Here is an 18,180-nt window from a genome sequence, read left to right on the forward strand (position 1 = left end):
AAGATTACTTTGCATTATTTGGAAAAAGGCACCATTATAGAGAGCTAGGGCATGCTGAGTTTTTAATATGACTGAAGTCAAAAAGATGCTTTCATTTGAACTACTAAGGGTTTTTTTTTTTTTTTTGATACATAACAAACTCGTCGCAGACGGTTTTTTGCAGAGTCCTTTCCAATTAACACTGTAAAAGATTATGCTCTAAAAGAGTACAAGAAAAAAATCATCTAAAGCGTCGCAAAATTTTTTGTCCTTTGAATTTCGTTAATAAAACTAGAAAAGCCACTATGCTTTCTCAGTCTTCTCAGCCTCTGAGGCCCTCGCTTTTTGTATACATATGAAGTTACAGATAATATGAGCTAGAAATAAATGACTTTCAGTTCCACGGATTCTTTTTAGTCCCACTTCTTTTTCCGCTAATCGTTGAGGTTGATTTCTGCCAAGACAGCAAGTCAGCAAGCATTAATATTTTCCTATCACAGCAAATAATGATCGAAACAATAACAATGGCCAAACGGAAAACTGAGGAACAGCGATGATGAAACGTACCGATTTTGATTTTTTAGTCTTTCCTCGGATACGATTCTTTGGCGGTTTTAGTTTGTATATCCGAACCATCCAATGGTGAGTTGTAAATACCTAAATAGATCAAAATCCAACACTTGATTAGAAGCTTAAATAATATAGGTAAGGAGATACTGTGGGCTCGCTTTATTCAAGCTCATCAAGAAACATTTCACACCGAAACAAAACGGATTCAATGAAAGAGAAACAGGTGAATCTAATCTATTATTGTTGTCTTTTCTTTTATCAAGCTAATTGATTCTTGTATTACTTAAATATATTGGAAAAGTATTTTATATGAGATATGTTCTGCACCTAGCATCAAACTAAAGGTTTAGACAATCTGACCTCTTCAAAATGGGTAAGTTTGAAATGCTTCTTTCCAATTTCTGTTCGCCTCACCCTATCAAAGCCTTTACCATCCGTGTCCACAAACCTGCAGTAAGAAGACGAGATGCAATATATTACCAACAGCGGGAACAGATAAAACTCCAGAAATAAAGAAAAAAATTTAGGCATTATACAGACCTGTAATAAGAGAGCTTGTACATGAGACAATTTAGCATGGTGGGGGTGGCCTGATTGTCAATCCGATACTGACCATCTCTCTTGTGGAGGAAAGACAAGATAAAAACATGGTTAATGACTCAATATTGAAAACACTATTAACTGAAAGTCTTCCCAAAAAACTGAAGAATTATATAAAATAAAATTAATCCACAGCCATTCAATTACCCCAGAAAAGGGGAAATAAAGGACACCAGTTAAGGGAATAACTCACTAAGTAATCAGGTTCCTTGATATGAGGAAATACACCACCTCCGATACGGACCATCCACAGGAATTTATTAATATCATCACTGGGGTAGCCAACAAGACCTGATAAGTAAATTCATACATCAGACTAAAGTTCCACTTTCTTCGTAAGATTTCAGCATGGAAAAAGAAGCCAACCTCCAAATACAACGAGGACATATTTTACATCCAATGAGTTGAAAATTTCCCAAGCAGCCTTTTCTGGAGAAGACATGGCAGTACCGACTGTTGCAATATGAGTGTTGTTCCAGGTATTATTGTCAACAATGACAGTGCGGTTAGCCATGGCAGTGGTTTGGTACCCATAATCCCACCAAGATGCAACCTGCAAAAGGAAAATAGAAAGAATAAATATTGGTTCATTTGAAAAAGAAAGGGATACATTTAATTATATTCCTATTCTCCCTCGATAAATAAATGAGGTTCAGAATGGTGAGTGGGCTTGAATTATTAGCAGATCCCAGTCTGTTAAAAATCAAAATGAGATACTAATCATACTAGGGAAAAGAATTCATGGCGAGAAACTCACTTTATCATCCACCTCAGTATTGTGGCTTAGCCATGCATAAGCCTCTCTAAAATCATCAAAAACATGGAGACCATCATGTGAATGAGATGTTAGAACAATGGATGGGGCTGAATACGCTTCTGCTGCTGCCCAGACACAATGAACCTACACAACAAACAATAACTCATCATCACAGGCCTTCTTGCAAGTCAAAATTCATCACAGGAGATCCAAAAGGAAAATAAAAAGTTGCTTGTATAAGAAAATCATAAGTTCATTTGGATATAAAGGGCTTCTGTTTTAGATATTTTCTTCACTTTTATACAGGTCCTCCACTTGATAATATTATACACCATTGAAACTATAATTTGAAAATAATAAATGTATGAAATTAAAGGTAAGAAGGATGTACAAGTTCAAACACCATAACATATTATTACCAAAGAAATTTGAAAAAAACCATACTAGTGCGGATAGAACTTTATGAATATCAGAATCAGAACTTATCTGATAACATAAAAATAACGAATAAAGAAAATTACTATACCACATAGAAGGCACCCAGCAGCACAAGTAGAAAATAGCAAGAACTGATCCCTCAAGAGGTAAAACCAGAAGCTTCTTTTCAATTCGAGCTTTGATAGAAGGCTTTTCTACAGGTTCTTTTTCCTTCTTCCTGTTCTTTCTTGAGGGTCTCTCCTTTAATGTCTCTCCACTTTTATCGGTCTTAGGCACTTCATTCAGTGGCACAGTGCTATCAGAACTGGTCTCCTCTGCCTTAATGTCCAAAAGAAAAAATTTAAGGCTGGTCTATATGAAGCAAAGTTGAACTAATATCAACCAATAACATAAAGAATGCATGCTTACCTTAACTGGTGAAATTCCTTGTAAACCAGGTAACTGAAACTTAATTGATCGTGTAAAAACTTCAAAAGCTTCAGAAAGAGCAATTCCAGAGGTAATGCATGCTGCTGGAGCAAGTACCAACATAAGACGCACCTGTAATATTACCAAAAATTATTATTTCACATGGATTAGCATGAAAGCTAGAAGAAAAACAAATTACACTTCACTATTTCAAATTACCCACAGAAGTTCTTACCATAACTCCAGAGAAATAAACTGATGTTACAATATAAAGGATGACAAAAGAGCTCGCATCCGATAAGGGTGAAAAGCATGCCTAACAACAGATATGAACCATTAAAACAGCAGTTAGAACGTGGAAAACATAGGAAACTGTACAAAAAAGAAAACTAAAGTAACTTGGGAAATAAAAGGATAAATATAATCACTAAGAAATTAAAAAGAAAAACACGGTTTGAAGATTGGAATCTTACAATTATGCCAGCTGGAACTAAGAATGCCAACACATTAATGTCCATAAAGTATGAGGGCCAAGTAGGAGGTTGATGCTCACTAACACTAGCAATAATTGGTATGTACTTGCTTGCATAGGTTCTGAAAAGAAAAAAGTTTGTACATGTAAACAAATAGATTCGAGAAGTTTACGCCTAAGCACAATAACATGAATTATCTCAAGTTACAAAATATAGGCAGTTTCTAGCATCCCAAAGTTAGAAGAACAATGGGGACAAGGAGATAGAGAAATAGAGACGGTGGTTAAAACAAAACAGTAATACGAAGTGATTTGACACAGATTGTTAGTAGTAAGACCACTTACTTTTTCCATGAGAGTCCATTAAAGTTTAGTAAATATGATACTATCATCTCATTCCCCAAATCACTAGGTATTCAAATTCAGGATTTATTTCCTGGGCCAGATTAGGCCCACGGAATCACAGAAGTAGACCAAAGCAAAATATTATACCCATAATGAAATGTCTGACTACAATCATGCGAGTTCATCCATAAGATGACCACAAGTTAGCAAAGAAGAAAGCCACATCAATAGTGAATTATGAACTTACGGATCAAGTAGACTTAGACTTCGCCCACTCCACCCCTTCGTCGGACTTGAAGCTACCAAAGCTACCAGTACTGCTATCACAGCACAGCATACTATCCTGAAAAATAAGTAACATGTGAGGCATGGGTATCAATTGTGTGTTCAACCATGAGAGCTAGAACAGGTTTAAATACAGAACAAGTCAAGCTTACACGCCAATAGATAGAACAAGTGTCACAGCAACTTTGAACATTTTAGGTGCAAGAACCCCTTTGATATAGTGCACAAATGCGACCACGTGTATAATAATAAAAACCTGCAGAAGAATATATGTTATCAAATAAACAATAGCAACATCAGTACATGACATAATCAAATGCATATGATGTACAGTACAAGGAATCTTCTTTCTGCACCAAATGAAGAAAAAGGACAATGATTGTTCAACTCACTTCTAATGTTAGCTTTGAAGGTAGTCCTAACTAATTTCCATAATTAAGCACATATTGACTTCACTATCAAGTTGCTATTTTACACTTTTTTAGTAATTAGTCGATCAATGGTCAAGACAAGCTCCAGTATCAAAAATGAAAAGTTGGTAAACACTCACCAAGAAGGATGCAAAATGTTCCGATGTCATGACTGCATTAAATCCAACAACAGGCACCAAAGCAGCTAATAATGTGCCCAAGACAACCTGCATTGGAAAAGTTATGAGTTCAACAGGAAGCAAGAATGTCAATAGAGAGTATTAAAATAATGGTGCTTCCTTCAGCTCTCCTATGTAATCTTACTTCTTGCTCAAAATTAAACCTATGTTGGGAATAGTTTTATTAGCTTTCAAATCTCAAGAATGTAAGTATGAATTCTATATTTTTTTCAAAAAAAAAAAAAAGGATGAATTCTATACTTTCAAGGCTAACTGCATCTTTTGTTTTTTGATTTCAATCATGCAAAAAGCTTCATAAGCAATTATACTTACAAGAGGAGCATAGGCAATGTACAGTCGTGATGAGTATCGACCAGTCACAATGCACATAAGCACATGCATTGGAATAAGATTGATAATAAATGTGTAGCCTCCCCAAGAGCAAACCTGATACATTGAAACAAAATGCGGAGGAAATTGAATGTGACGGGAAATAGATTAAGCTTACAAAGGAACAAACAACTTTAAAAAAAAACTTACCATGTAAAAGTATGCTAGGGCATTAAGAGTTGCATAAAAGAGGGATCCTGTATTCAGTGTCTGCACATAAAGCATAATTTAGTCAGAAGAAATTGAAGCATGTTATAGAAAAATTCATTTATTCTGTGCTATCCATATATCCATGGGATACAAATTAAATGGTGAAACTACTCAACAGTCAAAAATAAAACTAGTCTTTCAAAACAAAAGCTTTTTTAGATGTTAAAGATACCCCCAAAAAAGAAAGAAAGTTGTCTTTGCAAAAGCTAACCTTTATATAGAGATAGAAGGTGAAGACCAAAGCAAAAATAGCCACAGCTTCATTGTCATAGCTTCCAGCTACAGACCGAGAAATATATGATGGCACCTGCAAACAAAAACATAAAAGGGCACAATGAAACAAGTGTATGTATCGTTTCCAAATGTTGTACAGCATAATTTCAGTCATACAGTACAACATATCCATACAGAAGTAACAGCAAGAATTCTATGTCAACTATTGTTCCAACCGGATGAGAAAGCATACTATACACAATGCATATTTGACACTTCACTGAGAATCTACAAGAGCTCTATGCAAAACTTTACAAAATTGGCTAGAACCCTATGTAAACTTGTCCCAGTTGTGACTGCAAATTTTACATTGAGAAATTTTTTAGATTTTCAAATTATGGCTAAGCAGAGCACAAGTGAGGATTGGGACAAAAGCTGCACGTTCTATTAGATTAAAAATACAATAGTCTTTCTAGCCAGGTGAAGTGAATCTTGGCATGATAGACATGGTTATACATGATCCCAAGAAATAGTTACCGGTTAATGCTGCAAATATGTTGCATTGACACCATTTTCAAATCTGTGGCACTCAGCACTAAATAAATACATTAAACAATTTTTTTTTACAGAAAACAGCGTATGATTTACCATTGCAATAAGAGCTGCAGCTGTTAGTCCAGCACCAGCGCCCTTAACTTCCTGAAAAATGGTAATTGAATATCAAATCCACAAATTGGATGAAATAACTAACTTCTAAGAAATAACTAAGGTCTGAATACGAACCCGAGTCAGAAGGTAAGCTGCCCAGGATGTGAAAGCAGAGAATATAGGTGCAGTAAATACACAAATAGTTTCCACAGAAAGAGGAATATTTAATGAATTCAACAACCTGATACAAGAGAGCAAACATATCAAACTTTACTAACATAGGACTACAGTTTTTTTGTCTTTCCTTTTCTCCTTTTGGGTTGTGTAGAATTCATATCAAACTCAATCCATAAAGAAAAAGAGATCTATATAAATGTAATACTCACCACCATAGGGTTCCTGCTGTCAAGGTCAATCCAGGGTAAACAGTTCCACCAATCACACGACCAAGAGGATACCTTAAATATAATATAAAACATGCATTAGCTTTATATTGCTGGATTATGTAATCCAGCTTGAAATATGGAGTTTGACACCATAACAAGTAGAAGAAATTACCAGGTTCGATCATCAAACCAGTTCCAAAAATCATATATTCCATTCTTTGTCAGAAACTGAAACCAAAAAACAAGACTGTCATCTTCTATATAGCTTAGCATCACTGCAATATAATAAGATAAATCGATACACTATATGATAATAACTTCCTAGCTTTCAAGCAGACCTAATTCAATAAAAGGTCACTTGATACCAAACCGATGTCAAATGAGAAAACGAAACCAACCTGAGTGACTCTGTAATTGAAATAAGGATCAAACTCGTGAATAACACTCTCGTACTTTATGACCTGCAGATTAATTTCCACAAAACAACAACACCGTCAGCATTACCAGTAAAACCACTGATAAATCACAATTCTAAATCTCCATTTCACAAAGCTAAGTCAAAACGATTCACAAAACCGCTAAACACTACGATTCAAACGTTAACAATCTACAATTACATGAAAACGAGAGCGAATAGAGTTTGTGCTATTGATGCATGGCAGCGATACCAGTAACATTGAATTTAATTAGTAATGAACGATAAGATCTAGAAAAAATTGAAGATCATAAAGGCTTACAGAGAAGAGACGGATCGAAAAAGCGAGAACGCCGATCAGGATGAGGATGAAGAAGGAGAGGACATTACCGAAAGCATTCCTCAAGGTTGTACCGTTGGAGGTCTCGGAGCCCTCCATTGACGACCGGAACGAGCTTCCGAGCTTTTCACAGAGAGAGAGAATTTCAGAGAAGACTGAGGTCTGAGAGGGTTTTGTAGGGCGAGACTGACTTTGGAGTGGGGGGAGAAGACTTTGCTGAACTAGACACAGAGAGAGAAGTTGGTGTTAGGGGAAGTGGTCGAAACTGGCCCTGAGATTTTTTTGAAATCACCGAATTGTCCTCGTGCAATTTGTTATAGATAGCGAGGCGGGAGCAAGGCTCGTGATTGGTCCCGCACTACGCAGGTATGTCACGTGGCGTGATGTGGTACGACGAGGTCAGGAGAGTTTGTCCCAACCAAGCCAAATACTAGAATGTTGAGTGTGAGGGGCCTAATATGGAAGCCCAAGTAACCCTAGACTTTGCGATGACTATTCAGTATCCACGAGGGTGTTCATCGGATCAGTAAGAGCAACTCCAACAGTTTCCCTATAATTTTTATATTATAGAGAAGCAAAAGTCAAATCTTTAGCCTATTTTTCTTCCGCAACTCCAATAGATTCCCTGGTTTACAGTAATCTATAAAATCTCTATATTCTTATTTAAAATTTTGGAGCTTGCTATGCAAACTATGTTTAATTATCGTGCAAACTATGTTTAATTATTGTCAGCATCCTAATTGACTGTGCAAACTATGCAAACAATGCAAATTGACTGTGCAAACTATGTTTAATTATCGTTAGATGTAAATTTAATTATCAAAAATAAAACAACTCAACTTAAATATAATTATTTCACCGTTGGATTTACATCTAAGATGTGGTTGAGCAAGATATTCTCAGTCAATAACTAACCAAGTGAACATTATTGTCAGCATCCAAATGATTCTTCATTTGTAAGCTTTTAAAGTTTTTTGTTTGATGTCTTATGCTTTCCCAACCTTGTAGGAACGAATTTTGCAACTTTTTCAGTTGAGACATTTTTAAATACTTAATACACATCCTTATTATTTTATATTTCAAATCAGATTTTATAGTTAGATTAAATGACTAAAATAGACATCTATGTATTAGAAGAAAAATAATAATAATCATATGTTTCTTATATTATTCTATAATTATAAACACAATGAACTTCTATTAATGACATCCTCATTTAAAACAAGAATAAAGTTAGAAACCATCTAATTTAATTTTTCTTAAATAAATTGTACTCAAATGGGGTGAGAGACCATATAATTTAGAATTTCAAAATCAATGTCATTAAGTGTTTTTAAAACATATCACTTTACTCCCACTTTTTAGTTCATTTTTTCCCTAAAAGTTATGATTAGTGAATTTATTATCTAGTATAAAACATCACAAAACTTTGTAATTGTTAATTTGTTTGATCATCCAATGACAACTTCGTAGTTTTGCCAGTGTGGAGAAACTACTGATACAGTTTTGGTTGAATGTTCGACTCAAAATTTTATACTTGATCAATAAGGTGTTTCCGTGTCTAGTGAATGAGAACTCAAATAATACAAAACATATTTCTAAGAATCTATTTAAAGGGAACAATAATGAATCCTTATGGATTTTTCAATAACTAACACAAGTAATTAATATGGTCAATTATATATACTAATCAAATTAAATAGTAGCCTTAATGTCGTTAAATAATAGTGTATTTCATGGTTTCTTAGTTTAAGGACATTTTAGGTAATTTGGGTTGTGTATTTAGTAAAATATTAGAATAAGAAATTAAATTGTAAATGTATTGAGTAATGAGTGTGTATTAAGTAATTAAGAGTGTGTATTTAAAACTTCTATTTCAGTTCTTAAAAGAAAATTGTCTGAAATATGATTTTTATTTAAAATTGTGGACAATAATACACGATTTTATTTTATTTTTTTTTACCAAAATCGTATCTATAATTTCTCACAAAGTCCTCACACCCTCAAATCGCACAACTGAAAGAACTCTGAAATATTGAGCCATTTAGTTTTTACGATTTCCTAAAGTAGGAAACTGGAAAATCATTAGAAAAAATCCGCTTGAAAATTTTGTAGTCTATCACTTGAAACAGCTCGTAAAAATCATGTTTTACTAATACTGAGTTTATAGCACATGTTAGGTCGCCTGATTGAAGGCTTAGAGCAACTTCAACAGCTTATGTATTATTTTTGTATTATAAGGAAGTAAAAGTCAAAGTTTTAAGCAATTTTTCTTCCCCAACTCTAACAGATTTCTTATTTTACAGCAACCTCTGAAATCTCCATAATTCTTTCTTAAAAGTTTAGATATTACTGTAAATTTAGAGAATTTTGTCTTCTCTTTGCTCACTATCTCTAAAATTAGAATAGTTATAGAGAATCTGTTGAAGCAAAAGAAGCTTATTTTTTTTCTAAAATAAAGAAATTTCAAAATATGGGAAAGCTGTTGGAGTTGCTCTTACTCCTATTGGTATGCCCCAGGCCCAAACAACATTGGTGATCCAACAAGAACCGGCCCAAGTACGTAATGGATCAGGCCAATGTATATATACTAATTAAAGAAAATTCTAAAAAATTTCTATCCATCTATATAAACAAACAGAAGCGTTTATCCCTCGACTTTTTCCTTCTCCTTCTCTGAGTTTCCCCCTCTGATCCGCAAACATTACCGTACTAGTTAAACCCGCCGCCCGGAAATCTCTCGCCGCCGTTAAGGTCAGTATTCGATTCGCCGTCTCCGTTACTTTTCATCTCTTCTTCAATTTATGTTAACAAGTAAACCAATATTTTCTTTCTCTCCTGATCTAAAGTTAGGGTTTTTTGTTTCGCTTCAATTTGGTGGTTGTTTGTTTGATATTATATTGGAATCGGGGTTTATTAGTTGTTATTGATTTGAATTCAAGCTGATTGGGCATCTCTGAATTCGGTCGCTTTTGTTTGAATAGCTTAATCACCATGGCGGCTCTGAAGGAGCTACTTCCGCCAGCGAAATCAACCGCCGCCACTTATTATGACCACTCGAACGATCCGTGGTTCAAGCAGCGGTTCAGTGCAGCTGCCGAGGCCGAAAAGGCTGCTGTGGTGAAGCCCAAGCCTGTGCCTCCGTATCAGAAGCGTCAGGGTTTTGTTCCGAGGAAGGTAGAGGACTTTGGGGATGGCGGTGCGTTCCCAGAGATTCATATTGCTCAGTACCCGCTTGGCATGGGCAGGGACAAGTCGGCCAAGCCCGGGAGTAAGGTTCTTCCGGTGACTGTTGATTCGAGGGGGAACATTTCGTATGATGCTATTGTTAAGCAGAATGAGAATTCAAGGAAGATTGTGTATTCCCAGCATAAGGATATTGTGCCGAAGATTTTGAAGAATGAGGAAGATGCGATGAGTGAGGAGGAGGATGAGGAGTTGCAGAAGGAGATTGAAGAGACGACAGCAGAGACAAAAGCTGCGCTTGAGAAGATTGTGAATGTGAGATTGAGCGCTGCGCAGCCGAAGAATGTAGCCACACAGTCGTCTGATTCAAAGTTTATCAAGTATAAGCCATCTCAGAAGTCATTGGCTTTTAATTCTGGTGCCAAGGAGAGGATTATTAGGATGGTGGAGATGCCTGTTGACCCACTTGAGCCTCCCAAGTTCAAGCATAAGCGTGTTCCAAGGGCTTCCGGGTCCCCACCTGTGCCAGTCCTGCATTCCCCTCCTCGGCCGGTGTCTGTGAAAGATCAGCAGGATTGGAAAATTCCGCCTTGCATTTCAAACTGGAAGAACCCAAAAGGGTATACAATCCCATTGGACAAACGTCTAGCTGCTGATGGGAGAGGCCTCCAAGATGTTCAGATTAATGATAATTTTGCAAAGCTTTCTGAGTCTTTGTATGTAGCAGAGCAGAAGGCTAGGGACGCAGTTGAATTGAGATCTAAAGTTCAGAGGGAGATGATGCAGAAGGAGAAGGATAGGAAAGAGCAGGAGCTGCGGGCTTTAGCTCAAAAAGCTCGTTCTGAGAGAACAGGAGCTGCACCCCCAGCTTCCTTTGCAATGCCTTCTGAGAGAGCGGGCATGGATACTGATAGAAGAGGGGATTATGAGCGTCCAAGGGAAAAGGAGATGGATTACCCGAAGGAGACAAGAGAGGAGAAAGAACAGAGGCTGCAGCGGGAGAAGATCCGTGAGGAGCGACGCCGAGAGAGGGAAAGGGAGAGAAGGTTGGAAGCCAAAGATGCTGCAATGGGAAAGAAGAGTAAAATTACAAGAGATAGGGATCGTGATATAAGTGAGAAGGTCGCCCTTGGCATGGCTTCTGCAGGAGCAGGAAGAGGGGAGAGGTTATGTATGACCAGAGGCTGTTCAACCAGGAGAAGGGAATGGACTCTGGGTTTGCTACTGATGACCAGTACAATGTTTATGACAAGGGCTTGTTCACTGCTCAGCCTACCTTGTCCACTTTATACAGGCCGAAGAAGGATACTGATGCTGAGGTGTATGGAGGGGCTGATGAGCAATTGGATAAGATTATGAAGACTGATCGCTTTAAACCTGACAAAGGATTCTCAGGAGCATCTGAGAAGGCTGGTGGTCGGAGAGATGGACCAGTTGAATTTGAGAAGGATGCTGAAGAAGCTGATCCATTTGGTCTCGATCAGTTTTTGACAGAGGTAAAGAAGGGTAAGAAGGCCATGGAAAAAGTTGGCAGAGGGGGGACAATGAAAGCAACTGCTGGGTCTTCAATGCGAGATAGCTCTGACGTGGGTTCCGGAAGAAGTCGTATTGGGTTTGAAAGGGGGGGTCGCTAAGCAGGTGCCAATTGGCTTGTTTGGAAGTCGATCTGTATTAGCCTTTGTTGTTTATTTTGTTGCTTAGAAACTCAATCAAGTCTTTAACGTACTGTCGTGTTATTTCTCTCGCTGTATAATGATGAGAGTGATTCCTTTATTGTGAACGATATATGTTCGTACTTTTAATCGTGAAATGGCTCCAGTTGGTTTCGTTCACCCCGTGTTTAATCCATTGTACAGTACTGTTATAACAATAAATTTGATCAAGGTTGTTCCACTTGATACTCTGCCTGGTAAAGAAAAGTGCATCTTATAGCTTGACGCATGAATGAGAAATGTTCATTCAACAGGTCTATTAGGCGAATCAGCTGTAATGCAAATTCTTCACATCCCAAGGGAAGAAGTAAAAGCTTTGATACATTCATAAGTTGAAAATTTGAGATCTCACAATTGCAAGACAATACAATCAGAAAGTCATATACGAAAATCTAAAGTCTCAACTTCACCTCTTAGAATTAGTCAGAAAGGAAAAGGAGCATCGTAAGACAAGGAGGTGGTCTAAATAACATGAAAATTCAGTCAACATTATAAACTCTAGCAACTACTTTATAGAGCATATCCTCTTGGCACCGGCCATCCGTCAAATTAGTCATGTGAAGCAAGAATCCTGGACATCGGCCTGCAAATATCATCCATGAGAACACAACATTACAAATAATTTCACTTTTTGAAGAGATATTGACTACTCTGATATTGGCGAATGTTATAAGGAGTCATGAAAGGCACCTGTATTGCAGCAATAGATTTCCAGTGCCTTCGTAGAAATCATGTTGACAAACTGAAGCCACCATAACTTTTAAGCAAATATATTAGAATCAATCTGCTGTATGTTCGGGAAGGTTTTTTTCAATGCAGTGGAATAGTTTGGATTTTTGCCTGAAATAGGAGATGCATGATCAAAATGTTAAAAGCATACAAACCACATTTGCCAACATACTTTCAAAATTCTTCAAAATATATGAAAAAAGGAAGATGCAGGATATATAATATATATTAGGAAAAAAATAATAGTATACGACTATACGTGTACTACACACTTTTCAAACTTCTACACTATACCCATTCATAGATGTATGATCATCTGGCCTCCAATGCTACTATTGCATATGAAACCGTAAAAGCTATCACATTGTCATGCCCACAAATTCTCACAGCCAATATTTTACCCTTTTATCTCATAACCAAACATCAGCCTTTAGCAAACTATTGTAATGCTGCTGCAACTACTATCTTTGACCACCATAGAAGTTTTATTTGGTTACTTCATCAGCCAAACCTTGGCACATAAACTCTCAGGTAGCACTTAACATTTTGATTAATATAAGTTTACAGTTTAACAATATAAAGTTTTTAGTTTCTTCAACTGGCAACTAAAGTATTTTGGAGGAACTGAGTAATCGAACTATTAAAGATCTGGAAGATAATCATACACATGGATTGTGTTCGAGATAGATAGTAGCCAGCTTCTCTCTCGAACCAACAACAGCCTCAGCAACACCTTCAATTGACTCTATCTGGTTGTCATTAAGCCACAGGTCTTCTAACCTATACACAAGATACTCATTAGTAGGTAGAATCAACAACAAAGGACGAGACAGTATCAAGCCAAGAGTGACTAAGAGGAGAATGCATACATTGTTAGGTGTTCGATATCATTCACTGATGTTAGCTTGTTATTAGATACATCCAACACACGCAGGTTAACCAAGGTTGAGAGGCCTTCCATTTTGGAAATCCCATTATGGCTCAAGTACAGTTCCTCAAGCGCAACACATTCCTGGAAAAAGTATAAGGGGAGTTTAATATCTAACCAAAAATGCGTCTAACAAACTGTCTTATAAGGAAAGGTTGACCGAACCACGTACCTCAAATCCAGTCATAGAAGTTAACCGATTGCTTTGCAAGCTAATCTTCTTAATGCATTTCAGCCCACATAAATTAACTACCTTTATACGATTCCGTCCCAGCCATAGCTCTTCTAACTTTGTCATATTTTCGAGACCCTGCATCACCTGAATTTGCACCACACTCACTCATTATTCCCCTTTACTCCAAAAATTCTCATATACAGTATTTCATTTCAGCATACAATCGTTACAATATCGATACTACACTACCAATATTGACAATGTAAACAATTTCAAATGCTCTAAGGAGAACTAACCCTTAACCGGTTCGAACCTAGCTCAAGAATTTGAAGCTGATGCAGATGATCAATCTCCTCAATCTTAGTAACTTCATTTTTGGAGACATAGAGCTCCTTGAGGGTGCTGGAGACCTTGGAAAGCCCCTGCAACGATGTAATCTCATTGAAAGAGACGTCGAAGACCAGAAGCTTCTTGAAGATGCTCACATCGGGTATTTTGTTCAGCTTATTATCCCTCAGCACCAACTCCTGCACAATCAAATACATATTCATATTCAATTTGATTCCACACACAGAAAAAAAAATTGTGTTGAATTTGCTTGAGGAGGAACCTCGAGCCGGAGAGGGCGGTCCAGGCGGAGATCGGTTGGACGGCGGCGTCGTCGATGAGGTTCTGGCGGAAGGAGAGCTTGGTGAGGTTGGAGAGGGTTCCAATGCGAGTGTCCAAGGAGGAGAGGCGGTTGGCGGTGAGGTCTAACTCGGTGAGACTCGGCGGTAACTCGACCGAGTGGAGGTCGTGGAGTTGGAAGCTGGTGAGATCGAGGACGGTGGAGGAAGGATCGCCGTCGTTCTCGGCCGTCGGATCATCGTGATTCGGCGGTGGTGGTTGCGCCTGGTCGTCCATAGAGGAAAATGGTAAGAGGATGCGTTTTTCGGGCTCTGTTGTTATTTTATATCCTTTAATCCCGGGTTAACCTGGACCCCCACCGCCCCCCGGATCAAAGTGAGAGTTTATCTCAATCCGGACCATGCGTGAGATCCAGTGGCTGAAGTTAAAAGTCCTTTGTCTAGTTGGAACTCCATGGATGCATCATGTACGAGTTTTTTTTTATGATTGTAATGTTTTTTTTAATGAAGTATTAAAATTACAAACACAATCTTCTAACACATCCAGCGCTAAGAGAATCAAATAGGTAAGCATGACTAGCAGAAAGAGGAAGAGCATTGAGCTAGCTTTGTGGTGGCCAGCTTTTGCAATAGCATTTGTGAGGAAGTTTGCTTCACGCTTCACACGCCAATTATGTCAAATGCGTTGTTGTTATTAAGGGTGGTTCGTATTTTTAGATGATTTTACAAAATTGAGTCTTTAATTAACAATATTAATTTGAATAAAAAAAATATATAAATGAAACAAGATAAAGTAGAGTATTGATTTTCAACTATTTTTTCCACACTATTATTTTTCATTCCTCACCGCTACAGAAAATTTGCAACTTGAATTTCTATTATGGGTACCATAATTCTAATTTTGTCTTCCTGTTTCTAATTTGGGTTTAAGATTTGATTTTGCTTAGTTTTTCTGTGATTCGTGTGTCATTTGTATAGGGAATAAATTGCAACTGGCATCATAGTGTTCTTGCTTTGCTGCAACAAAAGACATGTAGAAAGTTGATGTCTAAAATTTGTGGAAATCGAATTTTAGACACACTGTGAGTGAAGGAATGGTACTTTATTCTTCTATTTTTCTCTTCACGTCAATGTCTAATCGATCCCCGGTGGTCTAATGCTTTCTTTGCAAAGTCTACAAAGCTAAATAGGAATGAATACCCAAAAAATATATTAATATTCTCCAATATCTCACCATCCAATTAACTTGATGTCGAACAAAATTTAAACACTTACAACAAATGAAGCAAGTGAATCTTTAGTTTAGTAGCAATCTTAAAATAAATATATATGATCCACATAATCATCCAAAACCTTGATTTTTTACATTGAATATTTTTCATGATAACAATATAACTATCATTGTTCGAGATGATTTAAAAATCTAATACGATTAATTCTTAGATCGAATTTTTATTTGAAATTTACATATTTTGAACCCATCATGAATAAGTGTGGCATGACCCAGCTACTAAATTCTGAACCTAATCAACCGATCATGCCCTAACCATAGCTGCAGTCTTGCTCATCTAAGAACAATATTTAAGAGATTGTGATAGACAAGTGAATCTGACAGCTGAAAACAAATGTACACTTTTAAGTTATTATAATTTCAACTTTAGTGATGACTGAGAAAATAACTCGATCTAGACCATGCGTGAGATCTAGTGGCTCAACATAAAAGTGGTTATCTAGTTCTCAAACTTTAGAGTCTTCAATTTATTTATTTATTTATAGTTGAGTTTGGATACGCAGTCCTGTCTTAGAGTTTCGTGAGTAAGTTGGGGTAGACTAGAGTCACGACATTTAAGGGAACCTACTCCCATGGTTCGGCATTGAAGGTGGTACAATCAATATTGTATGCTTTGTTGCGGTTAGGAATGATTCATGTTATTGGACCACCGTACACCATGAAGTCTTTAATGAATAATATCACTTTGAATCAAAAATATATATAAATGAAATGAGGTAAGGTCGAGTATTAATCATCAATTATATAAACCCGCATCAGTAATATATTCTATGCTGTTATTTTTCATTCCTCATCACTGAGCAAATTTGCAACTTTGGTTTTTATTATGGGTTCTACCATAATTCGAGTTTTTTTATTTGGGATTTCAAGATGGTAGTGTAAAAATCATTTCTTTATTTTACATTTTTTGATTAACGTTATCGGTATATCAAAAAGCATATTTTAATATCCTCCAACATCTCACCATCCAATTTCATAATTTTGAAGAAAAATAAAACACTTACAATCATAGTTAGTAATTTTTTGTATTGTATACGAATATAACACATACTTACATTTTTAAAAAAAAATCTTCCGTGCTTCGTATTTTTGAAAGGAATTCATTAAATTTCTCGTACTTTGAAGCTAAAAGCATTATTCATGCATGTACCATATATGATTTTTAAAGTTTTTTTTACCATATTTTACACATATTATTGAACAAAAATGAATATAAAGTAATATATTAAAATTAAAAACTAATTAAATTTTAAATTTGTCAAACTTTTCAACGAACTAATTGATAAAGTGTCCGAATAATACACGTATATATGTTTCGCGTACTATATACATCTCATATATTACTAACCATGTTTACAACAAATAACAATTTTAAACAAAATATACATGATTCACATAATTATATGAAAACCGTGATTTTTTAATTGAATATTATATGATAATATATAACACCAATTATGAGAATTCGAATTTTGAAGTTGCTTGAATCTTATTTTCGAGATTAGTATTGAAAATTATAGGTTGCCACAAGTTTGTAATATTTTTTGGTGAACCTTTTGGATTGCCAGACTATTTTTTGTGAATTTTAAAGTTTAATATGAAAAAATAGAATGCTAACGTGGAGGGCAGCTGATGCTGAGTCATCCATGGGAATGCTGATGATGTCATCACTCAGTTGACTTATGGACACATGGCGAGTGGAGGAGCTTGGTTGATGTTTGCTTGACAAGTGGAAGAAGTATGTTGTTGGTACATTTTTTCGAGAGAGTTTCTCGCTCTCTCTATATATTTTCTCTTTCCAAAACTTCAGCGGATATAACTTTGATTTGCAAATCTAGTTTAGGATTCACAAAAAGTTATGATTCTTCTTGATGCCCTCTTCTATCCATGGAGGCTAGGTTTGATTTAGATCAAACAATTATTTCTTATTTCTTGAAGGTTCGTATTAGGAGGCTCGATTTACAATCGTATTTGGGAGGCCATTCGTATTGTCGAGAAGAATAAAATTTCAAAATGCGAGTCGTAGTGTTATTAACTTTGAGCAGCATTGAAGTTGAAACTTGGAACCTTTTCTATTAAAATGTTAAATAGAATTATAATTGAAAATCGGTGACTTGTTTACTATTTGTTGAATTAAATCTTAAATGTTATTGCGTTCTATAAAAACATGTGTTATGTTTAAATAACATGATTGTGATGTCATTCATTATACATCAGCATTGAGAAACGTGCACATACAATGTAAAAGTAGCTTGGAATGATTGATATTGATATCCAGATGGATTAAGGGAAATGAATTTTTTGTATACTTGAGCTTAACTCGTACATGCCAAATTTCAAGTGGCTAATAGAGCTGTTTGATTTTGGCCTGTTGGAGCCAATCAAGATCCATGACCACCATTGTAGTTGGCTCGGTTCACTCCCTCATTACTCCAGCTAACATCCTTGGTTTCGGTCACACAGCCACTATCAAACTCTTTAGGGTTTG

The 18,180-nt window shown here is 36.3% G+C and overlaps 3 protein-coding genes across 3 annotated transcripts; 1 reads left to right on the plus strand and 2 right to left on the minus strand.

The window, feature by feature from the left end:
• Positions 1-175: 175 nt before the first annotated feature.
• Positions 176-7,298, minus strand: LOC112189755 (dolichyl-diphosphooligosaccharide--protein glycosyltransferase subunit STT3A-like). Its single transcript, XM_024329104.2, is given in 24 exon segments — positions 176-433; positions 547-636; positions 910-997; positions 1,090-1,169; positions 1,343-1,440; positions 1,516-1,702; positions 1,907-2,050; positions 2,433-2,464; positions 2,467-2,662; positions 2,753-2,884; positions 2,988-3,068; positions 3,226-3,346; positions 3,817-3,912; positions 4,007-4,110; positions 4,405-4,491; positions 4,777-4,890; positions 4,984-5,043; positions 5,255-5,350; positions 5,905-5,955; positions 6,040-6,145; positions 6,291-6,362; positions 6,463-6,518; positions 6,689-6,751; positions 7,028-7,298. Coding segments are annotated over 24 exon segments (2,331 nt in total). The 5' UTR covers positions 7,145-7,298; the 3' UTR covers positions 176-373.
• Positions 7,299-9,743: 2,445 nt separating this feature from the next.
• On the plus strand, positions 9,744-12,063 carry LOC112189756 (SNW/SKI-interacting protein-like). Its single transcript, XM_024329105.2, is given in 3 exon segments — positions 9,744-9,799; positions 10,030-11,378; positions 11,381-12,063. Coding segments are annotated over 2 exon segments (1,824 nt in total). The 5' UTR covers positions 9,744-9,799; positions 10,030-10,039; the 3' UTR covers positions 11,866-12,063.
• Positions 12,064-12,230: 167 nt separating this feature from the next.
• LOC112189758 (protein phosphatase 1 regulatory inhibitor subunit PPP1R7 homolog) lies at positions 12,231-14,726 on the minus strand. The gene is made up of 6 exons (XM_024329106.2): positions 14,072-14,726; positions 13,773-13,919; positions 13,542-13,684; positions 13,338-13,452; positions 12,634-12,783; positions 12,231-12,526 (listed from the first exon to the last, which is right to left on the minus strand). The coding sequence occupies exons 1-5, from the start codon at positions 14,324-14,326 to the stop codon at positions 12,754-12,756; spliced, it is 690 nt and encodes a 229-aa protein (XP_024184874.1). The 5' UTR covers positions 14,327-14,726; the 3' UTR covers positions 12,231-12,526; positions 12,634-12,753.
• Between the last annotated feature and the right edge of the window lie 3,454 nt (positions 14,727-18,180).

This window comes from Rosa chinensis, chromosome 2 (genome assembly GCF_002994745.2).
Source record: "Rosa chinensis cultivar Old Blush chromosome 2, RchiOBHm-V2, whole genome shotgun sequence".
Lineage (NCBI taxonomy): Eukaryota > Viridiplantae > Streptophyta > Magnoliopsida > Rosales > Rosaceae > Rosa > Rosa chinensis.

Bases quoted from the DNA above. Each gene is read 5' to 3' on its own strand.
- LOC112189758 (XM_024329106.2), bottom strand. From the start codon at position 14,326: ATGAATATGTATTTGATTGTGCAGGAGTTGGTGCTGAGGGATAATAAG. The intron at 13,685-13,772 runs GTACGTGGTTCG...TACTTTTTCCAG, and splicing joins CTTCTATGACTGGATTTGAG to GAATGTGTTGCGCTTGAGGA. The intron at 13,453-13,541 runs GTATGCATTCTC...TCTTGTGTATAG, and splicing joins GATATCGAACACCTAACAAT to GTTAGAAGACCTGTGGCTTA.